Source organism: Pygocentrus nattereri, chromosome 13 (genome assembly GCF_015220715.1).
Source record: "Pygocentrus nattereri isolate fPygNat1 chromosome 13, fPygNat1.pri, whole genome shotgun sequence".
In the NCBI taxonomy this organism is placed as follows: Eukaryota; Metazoa; Chordata; class Actinopteri; order Characiformes; family Serrasalmidae; genus Pygocentrus; species Pygocentrus nattereri.
In genome coordinates this window covers 39,372,616-39,394,119 of record NC_051223.1, presented here as the reverse complement: position 1 = coordinate 39,394,119, position 21,504 = coordinate 39,372,616, and the positions used below count along the sequence as shown (strand labels likewise).

The following is a 21,504-nucleotide window of genomic DNA, read 5'->3' as shown; positions in this document are numbered from 1 at the left end:
TGCATCTCAGCCCCTCTTCATAGGCTCATAACTCCGGATGTGAGTCTTGTAGGATCTCGTGATAAGATGGAATGGAAAGGGCGGCTCTACAGATTCAGGAAGGGTTTGAACTGTTTTATTCACAAAGATAGAGACACAGAGATGTCGACTATGATATGTGGGTGAGTTCATGGACCCCAGAGTGTTAAATACCCCCAATCCTTGCTGAAACTCATTGAGCAACATGTTCTTAAACTATTAAACTATCTTAAACCATGCACTTTTTGGAAAAGTCGCTCCGACCCGTCCTCACTCAGAAAGGACTCAGCCTTTCCTGGATGCTCCTTTCATACCTGTATCACCTATGTAAGATATCTTTTGGAACATTTCACAGCATTTCTCATCTTAACCCATCCCAACTGTCCCCAAGCATCAGTTTGAAAAGTGTAAATTCACAAAAAATAATGAAGTTAAAGGTAAAACATTAAATATATTGCGCTTTTATTGAAAATTGAATTTACAAATCCTTGCTTTGTTTTTTTCTTTGCATTTTACCTTCTGTCCTTACTTTATTGGAACTGGGCTTTCAGTATAAAAATGATTTAGCTGTCTGATTTTTGATTTTGGCAGGTCTTGTGGGTCCCATTAGAAGTAAAATCAGTGTATAACTCAGTAAAATTCTGGTCATGTGTTGGTTCTTGCACAAGAACCACTGCATGTTCTTAGGCAGCCTAAAATTAAACTTCCTGCTAACAAAAATGTATTTCGCTGCTATTGGAACAAAACCATGTATCACCAAAACAGTAACTTTACAGGAGAAGCAAAAAACACACCTTACTTTTAATGTAAGTCAGTGGAAGCAGAATTATTTCCAAGTAATTTTGGGCCGTTTCTTTTGGCCCATTAATCGTGAAATTTACAGACAATGTAAGGGACAACAAGTATTTTCAACTTATGTCAAAAACAGAAATCAACAAAAATGGAGGTACAAGGTTTCACTCCAACAGCAGCGATATGTTGGCGTACGTCGCAGCTGCTAACAGGACGATTTACTCTTTACTCTTATGGGACCCCTCCAGCCCCCTCAATTCAAACCCTGATACTATTCCACTGGCAAAAGTGACTCACTTGAGATTTTATTCAGAGGTGCGTTGGCTAAATCCTCCCCATCAATAGTGTAGTTGTCCATAAAGTCCACGATTGGAGGGGGGAATGACGGCTCTCCTGCAAAATACAACCAGATGTCAACAACCAGAAGATTTAAGGCTGATGAAAACGCTGTGATCATTTCATGCAACTTTAGTGGCTTGAAACTTACATCAAACTAAACTTTGGTTGTCCTGCTTAATCTAAAACCCTCTGGCAACTCACTTGAAACTTGTTTGATACGCAGTTGCAACTGTGAAAGAAGTTTCATGAAACAAGCAAATTGCTTCTTGTCAAGTGAAATGATCTTAAACGGAGCCAATAAATGTGATAATCCTCCTGTTAAGATTGTTGTAAGCTTAATTTAACTCGGTTCTAAACATTTTTGCTTAGTTAATTTTATTGATTTTATTGTAAAATCCACTGTATAACCACACCTATGAGCACCTCACAGCGACTGAACTCTGTATCACTGCTCCACGGCATGGAAACACCCTTGCGCTGTTAATGGATTAATCCTTGACTCTCATGTTGCTCACATGGAGCACCGAGTGACCTGATGAAGTTTGAACCCACTTATTGTTTAAACTGAGGGGCTGACGACTTATGTTCTTAACTAGAATTAGGCTGGTCAGCAGGCGTAAAAGCGTAAAAGTCTAAAAAATGTCACTTGAATGATCTTCACGCTTCAAATGTCTGTGTTTCAGGCAGTCGCATCAAACCCAGGCTCAGTCTCATACGGCTCCATACTGCCTAAACAGTGTTCTAGCTATGAAAGAATAAAAGTTCTAGCCTCTCCTGCCAAACAGTGCATCATTTATCAAGTGTGGATGTGTCCCGATTGATCATTTCTGAGCTGTAGTTTGCTCTGCTGGGCTGCAGGATCCAGTATTTAAACCCTTAATAATAATAATAATAATAATAATACATTTTATTTAGTAATGGCGCCTTTCAAAGCACTCAAGGACACCTTACAACGGTTAAAAGAAGAATGGTAGAGTATAAAAGAGGATAAAAAACAAAAAACAAATAAACAGATAAACAAATCAACATACATTCAAATACTTTCAACCAGACGAGAAACAAGACAAACAGAGAAAAGTGAAGATGAGGAATCAGGAGTATGCAAGTGTGAATAGATGGGTTTTAAGCCGAGATTTGAAGGTAGTTAGACAATCAATATTGCGAATTTGGGTAGGAAGGGTATTCCAGAGAGACGGGGCAGAGTGGCTGAAGGCTCTAGTTCCCACGGTGGACAAGCGGACTGGAGGGAGAGTGAGCTGGCCAGCTGATGAGGATCGGAGGGTGCGAGCAGGACTGTATGTCTTAAGGAGATCAGAGATATAAGAGGGAGCAAGTCCATGCAGAGCTTTGAATGTAGTTAGTAAGATTTTATACTGGATCCGGTAGTTGACAGGGAGCCAGTGGAGCTCTTTAAGGACAGGGGTGCACCTTATGTAGTGCACTATGTAGGGAGCAGGGAGCTGTTTGAGATTGAGCCCCAGTATGAGAACAGTGGCGCCGCTGGATTGGTGCCAAATAAGACTTGCTGTTGTGATTTGCTGACAAAGTTATTGCATTAAACAGCACTGCGCCATCATATGATCACTGTCATATGACAAAACGTTAATCAAGTGACCGCAGTGCACAGTGATGGGTGACCAAACGCTCTCCTCATTCAGCGTCCATAGTTGCTAGGCAATGATACCAAAATCTAAAGTAACTACATTTCTTGCCGGAATGCATATTTATGTCGATTATTATTAATAATAACTCATCTTATTTTTGGAAAAATTGTGGATTTGATGATATTTCATGTTGGCCACCGTTTAATAAAAGCAATAAGCCACTTGAGGCTGCGTGCTACTGCGAAGGTCGAACACCCGTCTCATGATAAAATCGCAGTAACCCCAAGCCTTTTGTGGCTTATTGCTTTATTATCTCACTATAATGGCAGATAATTTGGCGAAATGAGCCAATTTAATTTTACTTGAATTAATATTACCTAAAACAAGTAAATAATGACTAGAAATAAATAAGATAGATAATTTTATACTCAGTGCACAGCCATCTCAGAATGGGACATTTTATATATACTGACTAGATCTATTCACGAGATTATTCATTTCACTTGACAAGACACTATTTTTTGCAGTGCGGTGGCATCAAACTCTACCATTTCAACTAAATTGAACCCTCTACTCCATGGCGTTGCCATATGGCAACAATTACTTTATTTCAATTTTACTAAAACGCAGTGATATAAAATCTGTGTTTACCTATTTAGTTGTTGGAAATGGGTCTTTTATTTTGAAAGGAAAAATTCCTTATGACATCACAGGACCTGGAATTATTATTATGATGTTGTTCTTACCTTACTTTGAAAATAACTGGACTAATTTCCAATATTTGTAAATATTAGGTATAAATTAGTATAAACTGGATTTGTTTGCTCTTGTTTTCATTAAACAGATGTTTTATTTGAGTTTCACGGCTGATTTTTATTTTATTTTATGGTGCTGTGCTACAGTTGCACACTGTTGCTATTTGGCAACAATTTACCAATTTAAGAATTTAAAAAAAATATTTCCATTATTAAAGCCATTTTAAATAATAACGCACATAAAAATATTTTTAGCATGTTTAAGTAATAAAAAGAGGTGCTCTTGATGACTTTTATGCCAGCACCAATTTTAGCAGCACATCTGGCACTGCGGCTACGGTAACACACCTGGGCATGGTGGGAGTTTGCAGATGGACACGCTCACAGGCTTCTCTCCCTCGCATTCAGCCACACTGCTGCTGTCGGGCCCTCTGCAGACCACCTGCCGCTGCTGGATACCTTCCCCACAGGTGACCGAGCACTGCAGGGGAAACACACGTTATACAGTTACGCAGTCGCAGGCCAAAGTTTGAAATTCCCAGTCAAAGGGGCAGTCGTGGGCTGGAGGTCAGGGAACCGGCCCTGTAACTGGAAGGTCGCCGGTTCGGTCCCCAGAGCCGACAGTCCATGACTGAGGTGTCCTTGAGCAAGACACCTAACCCCCAACTGCTCCCCGGGCGCGGTGGATAGGACCGCCCACCACTCCGGGCAAGTGTGCTCACTGCCCCCTAGTGTGTATGTGGTGTTTCACTGCACGGAGAGTGAAATTTCCCCACTGTGGGATTAATAAGGGTCATGTTAATAAATGACACGTACTGTTGATTTTCTAAATAACATCCTCTACAGAAAACGGACATAATCACGGCATCTTCTGCACAGTTCCTGTTCATTTGAGTGCAATATGTTGATAAAAAGCATTAAACATAAAATGCGCTGTAACTTTTGCACAACACACGTTTTATGTTTTAGTTTTTTGCCCCCTGTATGTTAAATTCAGCAAATAAGCAGCAGCTGTGCGTTAAGATGTGATCTCTGTGGAGGATGGAGCATTTCTACTAGCAAGCTAACTCCCAGCCAGCCAGCTAACTTTAGCGAAGCCAGGCACTGCATTACCTGTATTAGCATGCTAGGTAGCTACAAGCCACACATGTAAAAGAATGGCAGGCGGCTTCAGTGTTTTCAACAAATCCAGGGTTTTGTTAAATTTGCATAATATGAAGTGCTCAAGGCTTAAAAGGCTCAGTTAACGTTAGCTAGCCGCGCATTCAAACGAAAGGCCTGCTCACAAATTTTACTGATGAACAAAAACTGCATGACGATTAAAACGAACACATGCATATTAATATTAGTGAGAAACGACAGAGCCAGCTCGACTGTCTGTGCTGCACAGATGCTATAAAAATCAGGCTGACCAATCGAATCTCCGTTGCAGTCCAAACAAATGTGCGTCATGATTATGTGACCAAAAACTTCTAAGGGTAAAACCCTGACTACCAAACAGAAAACTAGAAAAGTGCATTTCCTGAAGAAAATGCAGTGTGAATATGTAGATTAAGCACTTGCTAGGTGGTTGCTAGGGTATCTCAGGCATTGCTTGGGTGATAGGTGGTTGCTAGGGTGTTGCTAGGTGGTTACTACGGTATCTCAGGTGTTGCTGGGGTGTAGCAAAGTGGTTACTATGGTACCTCAGGCATTGCTAGGGTGTTGCTAAGTGGTTACTAGGGTACCTCAGGCATTGCTAGGGTGTTGCTAAGTGGTTACTAGGGTACCTCAGGCATTGCTAGGGTGTTGCTAAGTGGTTACTAGGGTACCTCAGGCATTGGCATTCAACGTTTCAACAAAGACCATTTTTCTTACTATTCTAAAGTGAAATGCATAAACTGGAACTTTCAACCAAACTGTGGAGGAGTAGGCAGAACTAAGTGAGGGCAACTGGTTACTGGTTACAGAACCACTTCCGCTGCACCAGAGACAGAACAGGAGGTATATTAACGCACACCGAGGATTCGGAGTATATGCACCATCTGCATATTTAATTAGACTTGCATGTAATGGTTTTAAACACTTTACACCAAAGCACTGCAGTCTGTCAGGCTCTGTCTGATTAACAGCAGTGTATGTAAATACCTGCGCTGGACGGGCTGAAGCTGCCATTTCTCAGCATATTTGAACAAATATTCAAGTTCACACACCTTCAAGTCGCATTTTTGTTTCGTTAGAAACACTCAGCTTGTGCTTCCATGCACAGGCCACTTTATTAGAAACACCTGCCTTTAACTTCCACTCACTGGCCACTTTATTAGAAACACCTACCTCCACTATGCTGGACAGGTAGCTTTCATTACACTGACCCTCCTCCCCACAACATCTCTTCTTTTTGACTCTCAGAACTGTTTTTGCTTCAAACCTGTTCATCCTCATGTGCTCCTTTTTCAGCACAGCATCTTCTTCCTACTGTCTTCCACATGTGTGGTACAGACAAATCCCACCCAATCCATTTTCTGGAGGGCAGGAGAGAGCACGGCTCATTAGCCTCCCAGGTTTACGTAGCCTGCCTAATCAGTAATCCACATGAGGTCAATTCAATCTAATCAGCTAAATTCAGTTTGAACTCATGAAGATCTCCAGCTGTTCCCGCAGAAAACGCCAAGAACTCAGAGGATAAAAAGCAATTCAGTCTTTTTCAAGCCTTAGAAATGTGAGCTTGCAAGATAGAAAATTATTTCACTAGTTTCTAGACTTCCTGTCCACTTCGACCCACATTGACCATTAAGATCATCTTAACTGGTAGAGAGAGTGTTCAGTGTGATGCTCGCTCTACCATTTAAGAACCTTTTCACTCACTGGCCACTTTATTAGAAACACCTACCTTGTTCTTCCACTCACTGGCCACTTTATTAGAAACACCCACCTTGTGCTTCCTCTCACTGGCCACTTTATTAGAAACACCCACCTTGTGCTTCCACTCACTGGCCACTTTATTAGAAACACCCATCCTGTGCTTCCACTCACTGGCCACTTTATTAGAAACATCTACCTTGTGCTTCCACTCACTGGCCACTTTATTAGAAACACCCACCTTGTGCTTCCACTCACTGGCCACTTTATTAGAAACACCCACCTTGTGCTTCCACTCACTGGCCACTTTATTAGAAACACCTACCTTGTGCTTCCACTCACTGGCCACTTTATTAGAAACACCTACCTTGTGCTTCCACTCACTGGCCACTTTATTAGAAACACCTACCTTGTGCTTCCACTCACTGGCCACTTTATTAGAAACACCCACCTTGTGCTTCCACTCACTGGCCACTTTATTAGAAACACCCACCTTGTGCTTCCACTCACTGGCCACTTTATTAGAAACACCCACCTTGTGCCTCCGCTCACTGGCCACTTTATTAGAAACACCCACCTTGTGCTTCCACTCACTGGCCACTTTATTAGAAACACCCACCTTGTGCTTCCACTCACTGGCCACTTTATTAGAAACACCCACCTTGTGCTTCCACTCACTGGCCACTTTATTAGAAACACCTACCTTGTGCTTCCACTCACTGGCCACTTTATTAGAAACACCTACCTTGTGCTTCCACTCACTGGCCACTTTATTAGAAACACCCACCTTGTGCTTCCACTCACTGGCCACTTTATTAGAAACACCCACCTTGTGCTTCCACTCACTGGCCACTTTATTAGAAACACCTACCTTGTGCTTCCACTCACTGGCCACTTTATTAGAAACACCTACCTTGTGCTTCCACTCACTGGCCACTTTATTAGAAACACCTACCTTATAGTTCCAGTATACAGATGTACAATTATTGACTACAACTGCATAATTTATCTGTCCCTACACCCCATTCATCACTGGTCCCATGCTTCAGTCCTCCACTGTGCTGGACAGGTAACTTTCTCTTTCAGTTTCTGACCAATGTACTCCCTCCCTCTCTCCCTCTCTCTCTCCCTCTCTCTCTCTCTCTCTCTCTCTCTCTCTCTCTCAGACACACATACCTGTGACCATGCTCCTGTCCTCCACAGCGCTGGGCAAGTAATTGGGCCGCAGGCCTGGCGGGTTTCAGGTCGCTCTCCGCTGCAGTATTTGGTGTGTGTGGGTCTGTTGGTGCCATTCTGCAGAGGCTGAACACACTGCACCACCCGTGCCTGATAACCCACTTTACCACACGTCTTACTGCAGGGGCTCCAGTCCTCCACCACCCACCTGAAACACACACACCCAAAAGTGTTGAGGTCAGTCTGACTGAAGATCAGCGCAGACTGCTGGTCACCATAGCAACACAGACAACAGTCTCACCCGGCTAGTAGCTACGAAACGGCAAAGAGAGAGATTTAAGACGAACATCGATAATTTAGGTTGGTTTAAGGTGTGTTTTAGTATCAAAACTCATGATACAGAGATGCGTGTTCTCCATTTTTGGAGAATATGAATATCTTTATTGTTAAAGCTCTTTGACACTTTGGTGTTTATTACACAATATACCATATTCTTTTGTCAAGCATGTATTTGTTTTATAGCAGGAGACAAATGTTGCTTTTACAGTAAAATAAAGCTCTGCTGATCCTTCAACACAGTTTAACAGTAAATGGTCTTAAACGCTGGAGTTAATATAGAACTGCTGATTCACCCTTTAACCCTGAAGATCAGCGCAGACGGCTGGTCACCATAGCAACGCAGACAGTCTCTCCCAGCTAGTAGCTACGAAACGGCAAAGAGAGAGATTTAAGACGAACATCGATAATTTAGAGACGAATGGACTTATCAGTGTTTATAGTCACTCCAGCTGGTTTCCTGATACGTTTAATCTGAAACGAGAAACTGATGAACTCTAAAAAGTCGCGAAGCTGAAGTCGCTTCTCATTCGCCAGCTTTTTCCTAAGTTTCAAGTTCCACCTTTAATGGTGCAGCAGTTACATCGTGGCACCTCAGGCACATTTATAGTGGAACGGGAAAATTCGAACAAGAAGCTGGTGGCAGCCTCGTAAATAACGAACACTGAGACGTTTTACAAGAAACTGATCTACGTTTGTGGAAAAGTTTCCTGCTGGAGATGCGAGAAAAGCGGATATAGCTGAGCTGAAGCTGAAAGCAGAGCAACGAGAGTCTGTTTTTGTTTATATTCTTTAGTCTGAACTAACACTTCAGCACACTGAGACACATTTACAGCCTAGACAGTAAAATGGACATAAAACGTTGTGGCTCTCAAGGTGTTTTAATTTTTGTTGATGGGAGAAAAATGGCTCTTGTGTCAGAAACTAATGACCATAAAAATTGTACCCTGTCTATTGTGCACAATGACATTATTTGTTGTGAGCATTAAGCAAATCCGAGATGGTGAGTGGTCAAGAACTTTTTCAGGAATCTGCTGATTTGGGTGGATTTTCCCACTAACAAGTTCAGAAATGCTGTCATGCTGATGATAAAAGCTGCTTATAGCACCTTTCACACGACAGCATTTAGCTCAAAGTGCTTCTAAGCAGTGTAGCTAAAACAAAGTAATATAAAGTCTATTCAACAAAGGCTGAAAAACGACAGAAGGAAAAGATAATTAATTCAAATAATACAATATTTGTAAAAGGATGATATATAAAAATATGAATACAGACTAATATAAAAAATAAACAAGATCTAAAATATACTGAAGAAACGTTTTGTTTCTTTTTTTAAACCACTTAAAAAGACAGGTTCTTTAGTAATGGCAAAGGCTCTATTTAGAACCATGAGTTCTTTATAGAACCATTTCATGCTTAAATGGTCCTCTGCATGGTGAAATGGTTCTTCAGATTAATGGAGAACGTGCTGTATATGGTTCTATATAGACATCGTAAAAAATGGATCACCCTCCAGCCACCATGCAACGAACCAAAGTGGTTCTATATGGAACTCATGGTTCGAAACAGAACCATTGCCTTTACTAAAGAACCCTTGAGAAGCATCTATTTTGAGTGTGTTTATGGTAATAAGTAAAGAGTTCCATATCTGGTATGAACAGATATTAAAACGTGCATTAATATTCATTGAGAAACGGAATTAACTGAGTTTACTGTTTATAAAAGCAGAGAGAGAGAGAGGGACGAGAGACTTACGTGGCCGGACTGCACTCGTTCATGTTGCAGAGTTTGCGGATGGGCTTGGGTTTCTTATTGACATCGCAGAAGTTCCTTTGGACGAGGCGACTGTCGCTCTTCCTCCGGCAGCCGTACTTAGTGTACTGAACTCCTGAGAGACACACAAACAGCATTTTACCACCCAAACAACGTCACCGTAAGACTTTAAAACACAGGCAGGAAGGATTTTCACCTCTTATTAAATATACCTGGGTATATTTTGGTTTGTGGATCTGAATTCATGCGACCAAATCATAAGGCAAATTATTCAGTAACTGCATTAAATAAATGCACATTTTTATTTATTCATTTATTTACTTATTTTTTTGTAAAAGCCCCTCAAATGAACAGAACGTGTGTTTTCTGATCTCCACATATCACTATATTCTTACAATTCACTGCTGAAGGCCAAAAATTCTCTAAAAGTGATGTTTCCAGAGCAGATCACTGAAGAGACGCCGTCTGTTTATAGTTTAGAGCCCAGATTTGGGGAAAAACGGCTCGACTTTCAGTAGAAAAACAAACTGAGTTCAGCTTCTTTTATTATAAGGGTTTAAAATGACGTCACCGTCTATTAGACTGGAGAGAAGAGCTACAGCCTCACACGACGCCCAGCTTCTGAATGGAGCTTATGGAATATGAACGTTATGAAGAACATGACGAAGTGCGGTTTGGAACCACCGGTGGTCCCGAGGAGTTTAAGAGGTTAATTAGTGCTGCGCGATATGACCTCAAATCAATCCTGCAATTAATTGAATATTTTACCTCGATTACGATTAATGAATGATTAGTTTGTGATTTGTTTGTTTGTTTTTTGCCCTCATAGTTCAGTGACAAGCTTTGTACTGTAAATGTGTTCTGCATATCTTAATGAAATCGTCTCAACAGCCAGATCGGAATTCACACGTCAGTCCAACCTGACATTGGTCATAATTTCGTGCTGGTGAGACTGAAATATTTAGGCTGATGTTTCTGTACAAAAATGAGAAGAGACTCATTCAAAACCCTCCGCGTTCACCGGTGAGCTGAACACATTCTGGGTTCTGTCAGTCAGTGAAGCTTCATGATGGCTCCTGTGATGCTGGTGAAGATGAAACTGATCCTCTGGGAGCGACTGGCCTTCATTTATAGTCAGAAAAGGATTAACAGAATAAAAAAAATCTAAATAACTGACATGGGCAATGATGAATCAGTGTCAATTCCTTTTCCATGAATCGCCCAGCCCGAATTTCAATACTGTCCCTTTCCCTCATGCACTTCTACACATGGACTGATCAGTCTGAGGTCATTTTCTCGATTTGTTCATCTCTTCTTAAACCCTCCTCTAAAGGTTCTTCATAGAACATGTTCCTCATGTTTCATATCTAAACGCTCCTATTTTCATCACTACGTTCCAAACCCGCTGCAGCAGCTTCAGCAGCTTGAAACTCTCTGACGCCGCTTCACACGAGTCTCCGATGTGGACTGAATGCAGAATGAAGGGGTTCCGGCGTGACAGTCAGTCCTTAGTGATTTCCTGAGTGTCCATCGGTCAGTTTCACACAAAATGTAGACGGACACACGAATCCAGCAGGTCCACACGGTGAGAGGAAGATGACGTGTATCTCAGCCCCTCTTCATAGGCTCATAACTCCAAATGTGAGTCTCATAGGATCTCGTGATAAGACGGAATGGAAAGGGCGGCTCTACGGATTCAAGAAGGGTTTGAACTGGATTTCTGAGCTGGATCATCACAAAGACACACACAGATAAAGAAACACTGAACATGTACAGACGAGTTTGTAGACACCAAAGGGGTAATTCAACCTTACAGGGTTGGAGGGTGATTCCTTTATTGTGTCCCCTTTATCTGATTAAAATCCAGACTACTTCTTCAGCATGTGTTTCCTATCACTCGCTGTGTTTGCATGCAAAGAATTTTGCCAAACTGATTGAAGACATTCCGATTACAGAATAAGACTGAGGAGTTTATTCTCACTCTACTCAACAATCTGATGGAAAATCTCTGTTTATGAGCTCACTACAAGTAATCCGATCCAAAATTAGATGTGTAGAGAACCGCTTAGTGTAGATGTTACCATGACAGCCAGCATCATGTGAGTCCATTCAGAGTGAGATGAGCAGCAGTGAGCAGTGATTGTGTTTTTAGCTGCTTTAAAATGACGTCAGACTCAGGAAAACGTCCTTCACACGTCCTTATTAAAGAAGGCCGAGAGGAAGACGTCGTGTTCTGAGACGCATAAGCTGGACGTCCGTCCCACCGCCGTCTTTTAAAGACCAGAGCATGAACTTCGTCTCCTCTGCAGACCAGCTTCTGCTCCGCCGTGTTGAACGGTATAAACTCTCACTGTGACGCGACGCTCATGCAGAACGGACTGAAACTTTCCGATAGGGAATGTAATCGGATACAGGCTAGAATAGAATAGAATACAGGACAGAAATGATATTCCTAATGGCCTCAGTCAGACTAGACTATTCTGATTGAGCTATCAGTCGGATTATTAATGGATTATTAGGCTGCATGTACAGTTGCTTGCAAAAGTTTGCACACCCCTGGTCAAATTCCATGTTGTGTTGATTTAAAACTTACGTTAGCACATATGCTATTTTTTTTTTTTGGAAAGGTCATTATGAAGGTGAAAGAGGAAGAGCAAGACGTCTGGATGGATACAAGCAGAGGAACCAGCCATTCAGAAGACCTGAAGGCCCAAACAGAAGACATGGCATTCTGGAATTTGTTCTGCTATCCAGTGTGGTCCAGAGGAGGATGGGTTCCCCTTTTGAGTCTTGGTTCCTCTCAGTGTTTCTTCCTCTCGCTCTTACTGAGTTTTTCTTGCCACTGTCGCCACCGGCGACGTTCATGGGGGCTCGGATCTGGATTTTTCTCTGAAGCTGCTTTTTGACAACACCTGGTGTAAAAAAGCGGCGCTATATAAATAAACTTTGACTTGTAGGAACACCATCCATTTGGCCACCAGGAGGAGACTCGGGGGCACTTTAGTAATACAGAGAACACACTTCTGAACATTTTAATGCATAATTACTGTTTATTTGCTGAATTGAACTTAAATAAAAGAAATTTAAATATGTTGGCAAATAAACAGACACTACATTTTAGGTTTGGGTGACGGTGTGATCATTAGATTAGAACTCATGGTTCTAAATAGAACCATTGCCATTGCTAAAGAATCTTTTTAAGCGTCCTGTGACTACTAATGAAGGCAGAAGTGTCCAACAGAATGGACACTGAGTGGACACAGTGTTTCAAACTCCAGCAGCACTGCTGTGTCTGATCCACTCGTACCAGCACAACTCACACTAACACACCACCACCACATCAGTGTTACTGTAACTGTAGAACTAGAAAGAGCTCCTATGTGGTCAGTGGAGCTGATAAAATGGACAATAAGTGAAGATACAAGGTGGTGGACTTGATGAAGCGGCTGGTCAGTGTAAACACACATACAGAACTACACACACCTCCTCCGCAGAGTTTGGTGCACTGGGTCCAGCTCTTCAGGGCCCATTCGTAAGTGTCCAGCTCAGCCAGGAGGACATTGTTGTTGGTGATGATGGGCACCAGGTCTTCATGGATGATGTATTTATATGTTAAACTGATCTTGGTGTCGTCCTTCTGAGGAACCACCTGCAGAACCAAGCACAACCCAGCCAATCACAGCTCTGCTGACCACACCATTACATACACACGCCTCAATGAGAATCAACCGAACAATTCATCAGCCAGTCAATTACTTACAAATGAATGTTTGAAGGTTCCTTCTAATATAAATAAATAAATAAAGGCTTTCGTTATTTTTTTGGAAATGTATTCCGAAGCTTAATCCAAATTTTGGAAGAAAGCCGCAGAGATAAAATAAGATGTCCTGCCCTGCAGAGTGTATTTAATCCTAATCCAACACACCTGATCAAGGCTAACCAGACTCCGTCAGAGTAACTGGACATTACAGATACACGGATGTGTGTTAGATCTGGATTAGAATTAAACTCTGCGGGCAGATAAAGAACCACAAGAGTTTAGACCCTCCTGGCTGGATGTTTTTAATACCTTAAAGATGCTGATTTAAAGGCGCGGCTTGAAATTTGCATCTAAGATAAATATTAAAAAAATAAATAAATAAACTAAATAGAAGTCTGTTGGTTAAAATCAAGCAGTAGAGCACTCGAGGAGTGTGTTATCACCAATAACATCACGGCTGCGGTGATCTACGGCCACCAGATCACAGCTGTGATGTTATTCATGACACACACACTCCTCAAGTGCTCTACTGCTTGATTGAATGCGACCTTACAAATGACACGTTCTGTTGATTTTCTAAGTAAAGATAAGTAAACACGTCCTCTAAAACATCCCCTAAATATGACATCTAATCTGCCGTTTTGGTGTGTTTACTTATTCTAAAACGTGCCCAACGGTACAAGCAGCATGAAGAAAAACCCGTCGGGAGAAGGCGTCTCCAAACTTTTGACGTCTCCCAGTGCCTGGCGGGCCACTCTGCTCCTGCACACTTGTTTTCTCACCAGCACCACGATGCCTTCGTGGAGAGGGCCGACGGTTTTCAGCGCTTCCTTCTCTCCTTCGACTGAATACTCCCACTCCAGTCCGCTCTCGATGAAGGTCTTCGTTCTGACTTCATCTCCCTTTGCGTTCAGGATGAAGCTGCCCGTGACCTGGTTCTTCACCGCTGCGGAGCAGAGACACTGCCTTTACTTTTGGGCTTGTATACATATTAAAAATACACAGACTATATGGAGACATCCATTAGTCACGGTTTATATATGTAAATCCTAATATCGATGTTCCCCTCTGGTTCTCTCCTTTTGGTTTACGCTGTTATAGTTAGATCTGCTGGAGTCACCAGCCTCACTCTGGGGGAGATCATATTTATTACAGCCAAACTCCTGAGCAGAACTCATTTAGTCTCTTTAGTCTTCCTGAGATAATGACTGCCCTCCCGTCCTGCTGAACACTGACCATCAGGGCCTCCTCCTCACCATCACCAACCCGCTCTCCTGCTCATTTGTGCTGCAACACCCTCAGTTACATCACTGTGCCATCCAGACGTACCAGCATTGAGAAAGGATGGGACCGCTCAATCAAACTGCCTCAGTCAGAGGCGGCCTCAGTCAGAGAAGGCCTCAGTCAGAGGCTGCCTCAGTCAGGGGCGGCCTCAGTCAGGGGCGGCCTCAGTCAGAGGCGGCCTCAGTCAGAGGCTGCCTCAGTCAGAGAAGGCCTCAGTCAGAGACGGCCTCAGTCAGAGACGGCCTCAGTCAGAGGCTGCCTCAGTCAGAGAAGGCCTCAGTCAGAGACGGCCTCAGTCAGAGGCTGCCTCAGTCAGAGAAGGCCTCAGTCAGAGGCGGCCTCAGTCAGAGACGGCCTCAGTCAGAGGCGGCCTCAGTCAGAGACGGCCTCAGTCAGAGAAGGCCTCAGTCAGAGAAGGCCTCAGTCAGAGGCGGCCTCAGTCAGAGACGGCCTCAGTCAGAGAAGGCCTCAGTCAGAGAAGGCCTCAGTCAGAGACCACCTCAGTCAGGGGCGGCCTCAGTCAGGGGCGGCCTCAGTCAGAGGCGGCCTCAGTCAGAGGCTGCCTCAGTCAGAGAAGGCCTCAGTCAGAGAAGGCCTCAGTCAGAGACGGCCTCAGTCAGAGGCTGCCTCAGTCAGAGAAGGCCTCAGTCAGAGAAGGCCTCAGTCAGAGAAGGCCTCAGTCAGAGACGGCCTCAGTCAGAGGCTGCCTCAGTCAGAGAAGGCCTCAGTCAGAGGCTGCCTCAGTCAGAGAAGGCCTCAGTCAGAGGCTGCCTCAGTCAGAGAAGGCCTCAGTCAGAGAAGGCCTCAGTCAGAGGCTGCCTCAGTCAGAGACCGCCTCAGTCAGAGACCGCCTCTACCAATGCAGTTTCTAAAGCTTTACCATCCAGTCTTCAGACAGAGATCCTCTCAGCTTCTATTTGGTCTTCAGCTTATTAAACTGTAAACACTGTCTGACCAGAGGAGGACGGGTCTCTTTCTTCCTCCAGTCTGAGGGACTTTTTCCTCGCCACCGTCGCCTCTGCCTTCCTCACTGGGGGATTATATGTTATAACTGTGTGTATTTACTTCTGTAAAGCTGCTCTGTGACAGCATCGTTGTAAAAAGCACTGTACAAATAAACTAGAACCACTTAATATTCGGGAGACTGTGATCTCTGATAGGTGTGCGAGAGAGCGTCAGAACTCGTGCGATTTCCCAGTGTATCATGGGAAATGGAGTTCGTCTCGGGTTCCGAGTCAGAGGGAAGTTGCGTTGTCATACGGTCTGGATCATTGCTGCTACACTGTGTTTTCACTGTTTACTCTGGTTTTTCCACCTCAGTAGCTGCTGTTTGTCTGTCGTCTGACTGCGAGACTCTCAGATCACAGCAGGTTCATATCTCTGCACCTTATTCCACCACCTCATGTCCAGAGTGAGCGCTGTGTCGGTGCTGCGCTGTCCTGTCTGTTTACTGGGTGTAATGTCTGTTTAATTTATCCTATTTATGGTTTCTAGTGTATTGTTTTCGCACTTTGTACTTTGTGTTCCTTGTTGGTCCGTGTCGTTCCTGGAGGAACGGTATTCCACTCCACTGTGTAGTTGTACAGAGACGGAATGACAATAGAAGCCTATTGACTCTTGACTCTTGACTGTTGACTGAGCTGGTTGCATTTACTGTTTTCTTTTATTTACATTTATTTGCCTCAAAAAACCTCAGTCAGTCAAAACCTAATTCTGTCTGTTATGGCATAATATAACTGGGAAATCTGTGGAAAATGACTGCATTGCAGGAACTGGGATTAGATGATGATGTAATTATCATGACAGGCCTATGTGTCAAAAGAAGAGGGTTTACTGGGTGGATGGAAAAGGAGACTGACGGGTGGTAAATTCACATTTTACATTACAAGCAACAACAAATATTATATTAATATATATATATATATATATATATATATATATATATATATTAAATATAATATAGTTTCTCCGAGCTGACGTTGCTGTAAACATCTGGTTCTGAACAGCACAAAAAGGGTTCTTCTATTCTTGGGTTGACGTGTTCACTATTAATTACATATAAACTCCTAAAAATGTGCTTTTTCAAGGGTTCTTTAGGAAAAACATACAGATCCATGCATAGGTGGTTCTCTGCATAGTGAAATGGTTCTTCAGACTGATGGAGAATGTGTTGTATGTGGTTCTATATAGCACCAAGAAAGGGTTCTGCTATTGTATACAAGCTGGACATCATAACAACAGCAGAACCTTGTTTGGCGCTACAGAACAATTCTCATAAAGGTGCTATATAGAACCATATACAACACATTCTCCATCAATCTAAAGAACCATTTCACCACAAACAGAACTACTGCCTTTACTAAAGAACCCTTCGAAGAACCATTTGGAAAGACAAACTTTAAAACGACTGATTTCACCAGATCCACCGGGCTGTCATGATTAGATAACACACTAACAGCTGCGATTAACGATTTAATATCCTTGTTTTGTTAACTGTCAATTAAAAAAACGAACCGTCTATTAAAATGAGCCTCGCTGTTAAAGTATGAGTCTACGGTGCCTCTTCACTCAAACGAACCTCAACAGGTACACAGAATATTTTTCACCTTTTCCTGTGTGCAACATAATCAACACTCCGTGTGCAATATTTAATAAAATATCTCTACAGTGTAAATATTTTTGCTTTCTATTTATAGCGGTTTATATTGTAACTCCTCTCCGTCCCGTGTGCAACATAAACCAATACCTCATGTGCAAAACTCCATGTGAATATCCTGACAGTGTAAATATCTTAGCTTTTTACTTATTTTTGATTCTTTATATTGATATTTTTTGTGAAGGGTAGAGTTTATATTTTTGATCTTATTTTTTATGTTTAGTTATATTCTGTGGCGTTATATACACGGTGGCGCGGTGGGTGGCGCTGTCGCCTCACAGCAAGAAGGGTCTGGGTTCGAGTCCCCGGCCAGGCGACCAGGCTCCTTTCTATGTGGAGTTTGCACGTTCTCCCAGTGTCGGTGTGGGTTTCCTTCAGGCTCTCCGGTCCCCACCCCCACCCCCCCACAGTCGAAAGTCAGGCCAACTGGACAATGTAAATTGTCTGCCCTGCGCTGGACTGGTGACCTGTCCAGGATGTATCCTGCCTTCCACTCAGTGACAGCTGGGATAGGATGTGTGTGTTATATTCTCTATATCACTGTTGTCGGACCAAAACCTTGTATCTCCAAAATGTAACCAGAATTTACTAACTGTGGGGCTCATGAAGGATTATCTCATCTCATCTCCTCTCATCTCATCTCATCTCATCACATCTCATCACATCTCATCTTCTCATCTAATCTCATCTCATCTCATCTCCTCATCTTCTCATCTCATCTTCTCATCTCATCTTATATCTCTCTTAGGTGTTGTAGCATTGGCTACATGAGACTCTGGAGGCGTGGCTTGGCCGATGACCATGCGCATTATAGCATACGGCTATGATTTTGTTTAATATTGTTGTTTATCAGTTAGAGGATTGTGTGGTGTTGGTGAGTGGGCTAATGTTTGGGTTCTGTGTGTGAGGGTGAAGCCAGTGGCCGTGAGTTCGCTGGCCTGCATGTGTCCGCGTTTTCAATAAAAAGCACTTCTTGCAGCAAATCAAGGCCACCACTGCGTTTCTTCTGCCGATGCTACAGGGTGTCATGTTTATTACGGCCTCTTGAGCCCAAATATAGATGCATTCAGTAACCTCAGAAGATCTGGGCTCTAAGACACCCACACATTCAGAGGTAATAGCGCATAAACAGCCCAAAGCATGATTTCTCGTAATGACCAAACTATTAAAGGCACAAATCCAGCTGCGTACAATCACCCATTCAGAAGAGCAGAGCGCTGAGTGGCAGTAATTGTGGTAAATTAGGCGCGGGATAGTGTGTCTGTGCCTCGTGACTCACCGATGATGTGTGGAGACGTCTCGTTCTCCTCAATTACGATGTGTCTCGCTCCGGCCGGGATATCGAACATCTTCAACAGGCCTATTCAGAGAGGAAGAAAGAGAGAGAGGTTTTCTTATTCTAGCTATTCCTGTGATCTAGCGTGTGCTCTGTGGTTGGGTTCTCCTGGTCCAGAGCACATTGTCTGCAGATTTTATGAAGTACAATAACTGGGAGAATGTCCACTGAACTTTTCTGAATCATGCTGATCTTTGTTCCATCTGGACCCCGCTGTGCGGCCCTCCAAAGAAATGCCACCCCACACCATTACTGACCCACTGCCAAACCGGTCATGCTGAAGGATGTTGCAGGCAGCAGATCGCTCTCCACGGCGTCTCCAGACTCTGTCACGTCTGTCACATGTGCTCATTGTGAACCTGCTTTCATCTGTGAAGAGCACAGGGCGCCAGTGGCGAATTTGCCAATCCTGGTGTTCTCTGGCAAATGCCAAGCGTCCTGCACGGTGTTGGGCTGTGAGCACAACCCCCATCTGTGGACGTCGGGCCCTCATACCATCCTCATGGAGTCGGTTTCTAACCGTTTGTGCAGACACATGCACATTTGTGGCCTGCTGGAGGTCATTCTGCAGGGCTCTGGCAGCTCCTCCTGTTCCTCCTTGCACAAAGGCGGAGGTAGCGGTCCTGCTGCTGGGTTGTTGCCCTCCTACGGCCTCCTCCACGTCTCCTGGTGTACTGGCCTGTCTCCTGGTAGCGCCTCCAGCCTCTGGACACTACGCTGACAGACACAGCAAACCTTCTTGCCACAGCTCACATTGATGTGCCATCCTGGATGAGCTGCCCTACCTGAGCCACTTGTGTGGGTTGTAGAGTCCGTCTCCTGCTACCACGAGTGTGAAAGACCACCAACATTCAGAAGTGACCAAAACATCAGCCAGAAAGCAGAAAGGTACTGAGAAGTGGTCTGTGGTCCCACCTGCAGGACCACTCCTTTATTGAGTGTGTCTTGCTAATCCCACTGATTTCCACCTGTTGTCTGTTCCATTTGCACAACAGCTGTGAAACTGATTGTCAGTGTTGCTTCCTAAGTGGACAGTTTGATTTCACAGAGGTTTGATTTACTTGGAGTTTTATTGTGTTGTTTAAGTGTTCCCTTTATTGTTTTGAGCAGTGTATATATATAATCACATGTTTTTATGATGATCAAGAAAAGTAAGCCAGGCAGTTAGTATGGAATTTTAGATGATAGAATTATATATAGAATTAGAATTATATATAGAATTATATATTATATTATATAGATATTATATATTATATATATAGAATTATATAATATATATTCTATATTATATATAGAATTAGAATTATTATATTTAATAATAGATATTAAAGTGTTGCTAAGGTATCTGTGGTGTTTGCTGACCAGTAGCTGTAGTGTTCCTGGTGGTTGCTATGTCTATATACATAATAATAATAGCTCCAGAATAGTAAAGGTTAAACTTCTGAGACAGAGAACAGTTTACTCTCGTTATAATAATAATGTGACTAGTGAAGAATTAAAGAGAACAATGATGTTCCCACAAGCAGAGCTCAGAACCGAAAAGAAACCCAAAAAGCTATTTTGCTAGAAAAAAACTGAAACGTAATCATCCATAACTGTCCTGGACAGAGATGTTCGTTTGAAATCTCTGTTAGAGGTTTGCTGCTCTGCTGCTTCTTCATTCCGACAGCTTATTATTTACGTTTAACCTCCAAACTGGCAAAAGCAAGTCAAACGTACCCTCTTAAAAACGATGGTTCTTCAGTGGTTCTTTAGTCAAGACATTGGTTCTGCACAGAATGTCGAATGCATTTGCATGTGGAAATGGATCTTCACACCTGAGAAGAACTGAAAATGGTTCTAAAAAGCACTAAAAAGGGTTCCGCTACTGTTACAGTGTCAAACTTTTATACAACGCATTCTCCGTCAACCTGAGGAACCATTTGACCATGCTAAGAACCTTTTATGCAAGTGTTTGTGGTTCTACATGTCTTTCCTAAAGAACCCCTGAGGAACCATCTGAGTGTACATGTGGTTAATAATGGACACACAGTTTGTAGCTGAACCTGTAACTACAGTCTAATAGCGCAGCGACTCATTAGTAATGGGTAACGTTGTTACCACGGTTACGGGGGAGGGTTACCTGTCTTTTTAGGTGTTTTAGTCAGCGTCAGTTTGACGGTGCGACAGTGTGAGTTGTCCCCCTCGCACACTCCGCACTTATCCTCCTGTTTATAGGAGCCCACGTCCTTATCACAGCCCACATTCTGAGAGAGAGAGAGAGAGAGAGAGGGGGGGGGGGGGGGGAGATAGAGAGAGACAGAGAGAGAGAGAGAGAGAGAGAGAGAGAGACAGAGAGAGAGGGAGAGGGAGAGAGAGAAAGAGAGAGAGAGTGAGACAGAGAGAGGGACAGAGAGTGAGACAGAGAGAGGGACAGAGAGAGAGAGACAGAGAGAGAGAGGGAGAGAGAGAGAGGGAGAGAGAGAGAGAGAGAGAGACAGCGAGAGAGGGAGAGGGAGAGGGAGAGAGAGAGAGAGAGAGAGAGAGAGAGAGAGAGAGAGAGAGAGACAGAGAGAGAGGGAGAGGGAGAGAGAGAGAGAGAGACAGAGAGAAAGAGAGAGAGAGAGACAGAGAGAGAGACAGAGAGAGAGAGAGAGGGAGAGAGAGAGAGGGAGAGAGAGAGAGAGAGAGAGAGAGAGAGAGACAGAGAGAGAGAGAGAGAGAGAGAGACAGAGAGAGAGAGAGAGACAGAGAGACAGAGAGAGAGAGACAGAGAGAGAGAGAGAGACAGAGAGAGAGGGAGAGGGAGAGAGAGAGAGAGAGAGAGAGAGAGAGAGAGAGAGAGAGAGAGAGGGAGA

The 21,504-nt window shown here is 43.3% G+C and overlaps 1 protein-coding gene across 2 annotated transcripts in view; it reads right to left on the bottom strand.

Moving 5' to 3' along the window:
• Positions 1 to 21,504, bottom strand: part of LOC108441013 (A disintegrin and metalloproteinase with thrombospondin motifs 3) — a 139,490-nt gene that overhangs the window by 4,159 nt on the left and 113,827 nt on the right. For both annotated transcript variants that reach the window (XM_037543889.1, XM_017720266.2), the window contains exons 14-21: positions 20,790 to 20,913; positions 18,611 to 18,691; positions 14,174 to 14,337; positions 13,115 to 13,280; positions 9,614 to 9,746; positions 7,523 to 7,730; positions 3,857 to 3,989; positions 1,108 to 1,203 (exon numbers count right to left, since the gene is read on the bottom strand). In XM_037543889.1, the coding sequence (XP_037399786.1) occupies positions 1,108 to 1,203; positions 3,857 to 3,989; positions 7,523 to 7,730; positions 9,614 to 9,746; positions 13,115 to 13,280; positions 14,174 to 14,337; positions 18,611 to 18,691; positions 20,790 to 20,913 (1,105 nt within the window). The remainder of the gene's footprint in view (positions 1 to 1,107; positions 1,204 to 3,856; positions 3,990 to 7,522; positions 7,731 to 9,613; positions 9,747 to 13,114; positions 13,281 to 14,173; positions 14,338 to 18,610; positions 18,692 to 20,789; positions 20,914 to 21,504) is intronic.